The 2,080-nt window shown below is 36.2% G+C and overlaps 1 protein-coding gene across 1 annotated transcript; it reads left to right on the top strand.

The window, feature by feature from the left end:
* Positions 1-1,109: 1,109 nt before the first annotated feature.
* Positions 1,110-1,732, top strand: LOC133336491 (uncharacterized; the record flags this gene model as incomplete). Its single annotated transcript, XM_061544786.1, has 3 exons — positions 1,110-1,191; positions 1,283-1,464; positions 1,534-1,732. Coding segments are annotated over 3 exons (463 nt in total), but the record flags the coding sequence as incomplete, so codon positions are not given.
* Positions 1,733-2,080: the final 348 nt, after the last annotated feature.

Genomic DNA, 2,080 nt, shown 5'->3' with positions numbered 1-2,080 from the left:
AACTCTTTTTATAAAAAACACATTTCTTATATAAAGCTAATAATAAAATCAGTGTATAACTCCGAATTAACCGACCCTATATCAAGTCCGAAGGTGGGACCCAATAGTCCACTCCTTCCGGTACCTGCCTCACAAATGGCCAATATTTTATAAACTGTGATCAACATTAAATCCGAAACCCCTTTGATAAAAACACGTTTCTTATATAAAGCTAATAATAAAATCAGTGTATAATTCCGAAGACCTCTGCAAACCATATGCTGGTGGTATATATATGTCGGCAACACCGACTGACACTTTTTTACTTGTTTTTTATTATTTACGTATGCTTGTCCGTCTGTCCATGGAAATTCAATAGAATTAATTAAATATTTAATTCAACATTTTCTTCAACTTCCTATCTCCGTTAAATAGTAGCTTTTACCTTCAATCTTATCTACCAGCGTGATCATTTATTTTCAAAACTTGGAACACATGTGGAATCCAAACGTGTTATTACAATGTTTTGTTCGTTCTCTTACGAAAAAATCTCTTCTCTTAAATTGCATGACAACAACAACTAACACTCACAGCCGTAAACTGGCTAGAGGGTATTGTTGTGTGATGTTCAACAAACGAAAAAAACAACAACAATAAAAACACGTTCTATAAATAAACTAGAGGCACACTTGGGGTCTGCACACCCCCCAACAGAGAAAACATTAAGATAACGCACGACCAGAACCAATGCTCGTTGGTTCAGCTGTCTAAACGGTTGTGTTGCGTATCTTTCAGTACAGCGAGTTTTGAATGAAAACACAAGGCACTAGGTTCAAATCACAGCGACGGCGTCTCTAGTGAAATTTGGAAAACATTTTTCGACAGATGCGATTTTTAACGGCATAATGCTCTGACTCTTGATAGTCAGAATATTTCCTAGCAAATCGCAGATTACCATATATCGGCTGTTGCCTAATTTCTGCTACGTTTGGTTAATAAACGATAGTGTCGAAGGCAATTTTCGAACAAAACCTTTTTGAATCGATAATTTTTAAAAATGATAATTTTAAATTTCTATAAAAAGCATTTACATTTTTTGTAACTACAATTATTTTATTTTTTTCTTCATTCCAGCTACAACAAATTTTGTTGGTAAATTCACGCAAAGCGTTCGAAGGATTGTCCAGGACGTCAAGGATGAAGGTGCACCTAGTAAGACACAAAATCATGACAATGACACACAACAATATAAATTTCCCTGACCTCATTTCAAATATTCAAACTCCCTCTCTTACTATTTCAGGTGGCATGAGCCGTGAGGAAGTCATCGAGACAAATGAGCGGCTGCGTAATTTACGCATACGTCTGGAGGAATCTTACGACACGGCTAAACAAGCTTTAATAACCCTTATGAATAAATATGGCGATTCGAAATCACAACGTAATATTTTTCAACGTTATCCAATGCTGAAAATTATGATAAAGGTGATGTCGTTGTGTTCTGATAGTTCTGGTAAATCCTTTAAATATTTGTTATATTTCTATTTCCCCTAGGATGTGATTCGATTAGAAACGCAATATTGGGCCCTCATCGATATACCACGCCAAGAGAAGCAGGAAACGGTACCCACCTATGTCATGCGTGCCTGTTCGATTATGGAAAAGACGCAAAAATCTGGTGAAGGTGTAAAAACATCAGCCAAATTGGCAGAGGAGGCAGCGGAGAAACGTGAACGTTTAGAACGATTGGAAAGTAAGAATCAATGTGTGTTGAATTTATATTTCATTTAAATCTAGTCTAGACCCAAGTGATCCAAACTAGGGCTTTCTTTAAAGGCTCATGTCAGTATGCTGTGCAACAAACGTAGTCTTTGGTATGCTAAATTCGATTTCAGCAAAACTTAACAAGTGTCATTCTCAATATCTCAATATGGCACATCTTGATAAATGTTTTCCCAATCGGAAAAAAATGTGGCGGAAATATATATGAACTCTGAAATTAAATTTAGTACGACGTACAAGGTTACAGCACAGTCGAGCAAATTTAGGTCGCATACGAAGAAACGTTGGGTCTATGATCTACACAAAATCGGTCAAATAT

The sequence above is a fragment of the Musca vetustissima genome, unplaced genomic scaffold (assembly GCF_032173495.1).
Source record: "Musca vetustissima isolate MV318-11 ecotype Yass unplaced genomic scaffold, APGP_CSIRO_Mvet_v1 utg36691, whole genome shotgun sequence".
In the NCBI taxonomy this organism is placed as follows: Eukaryota; Metazoa; Arthropoda; class Insecta; order Diptera; family Muscidae; genus Musca; species Musca vetustissima.
The sequence above is the reverse complement of the archived record's forward strand: the minus strand, read 5'-3'. Positions and strand labels throughout refer to the sequence as shown.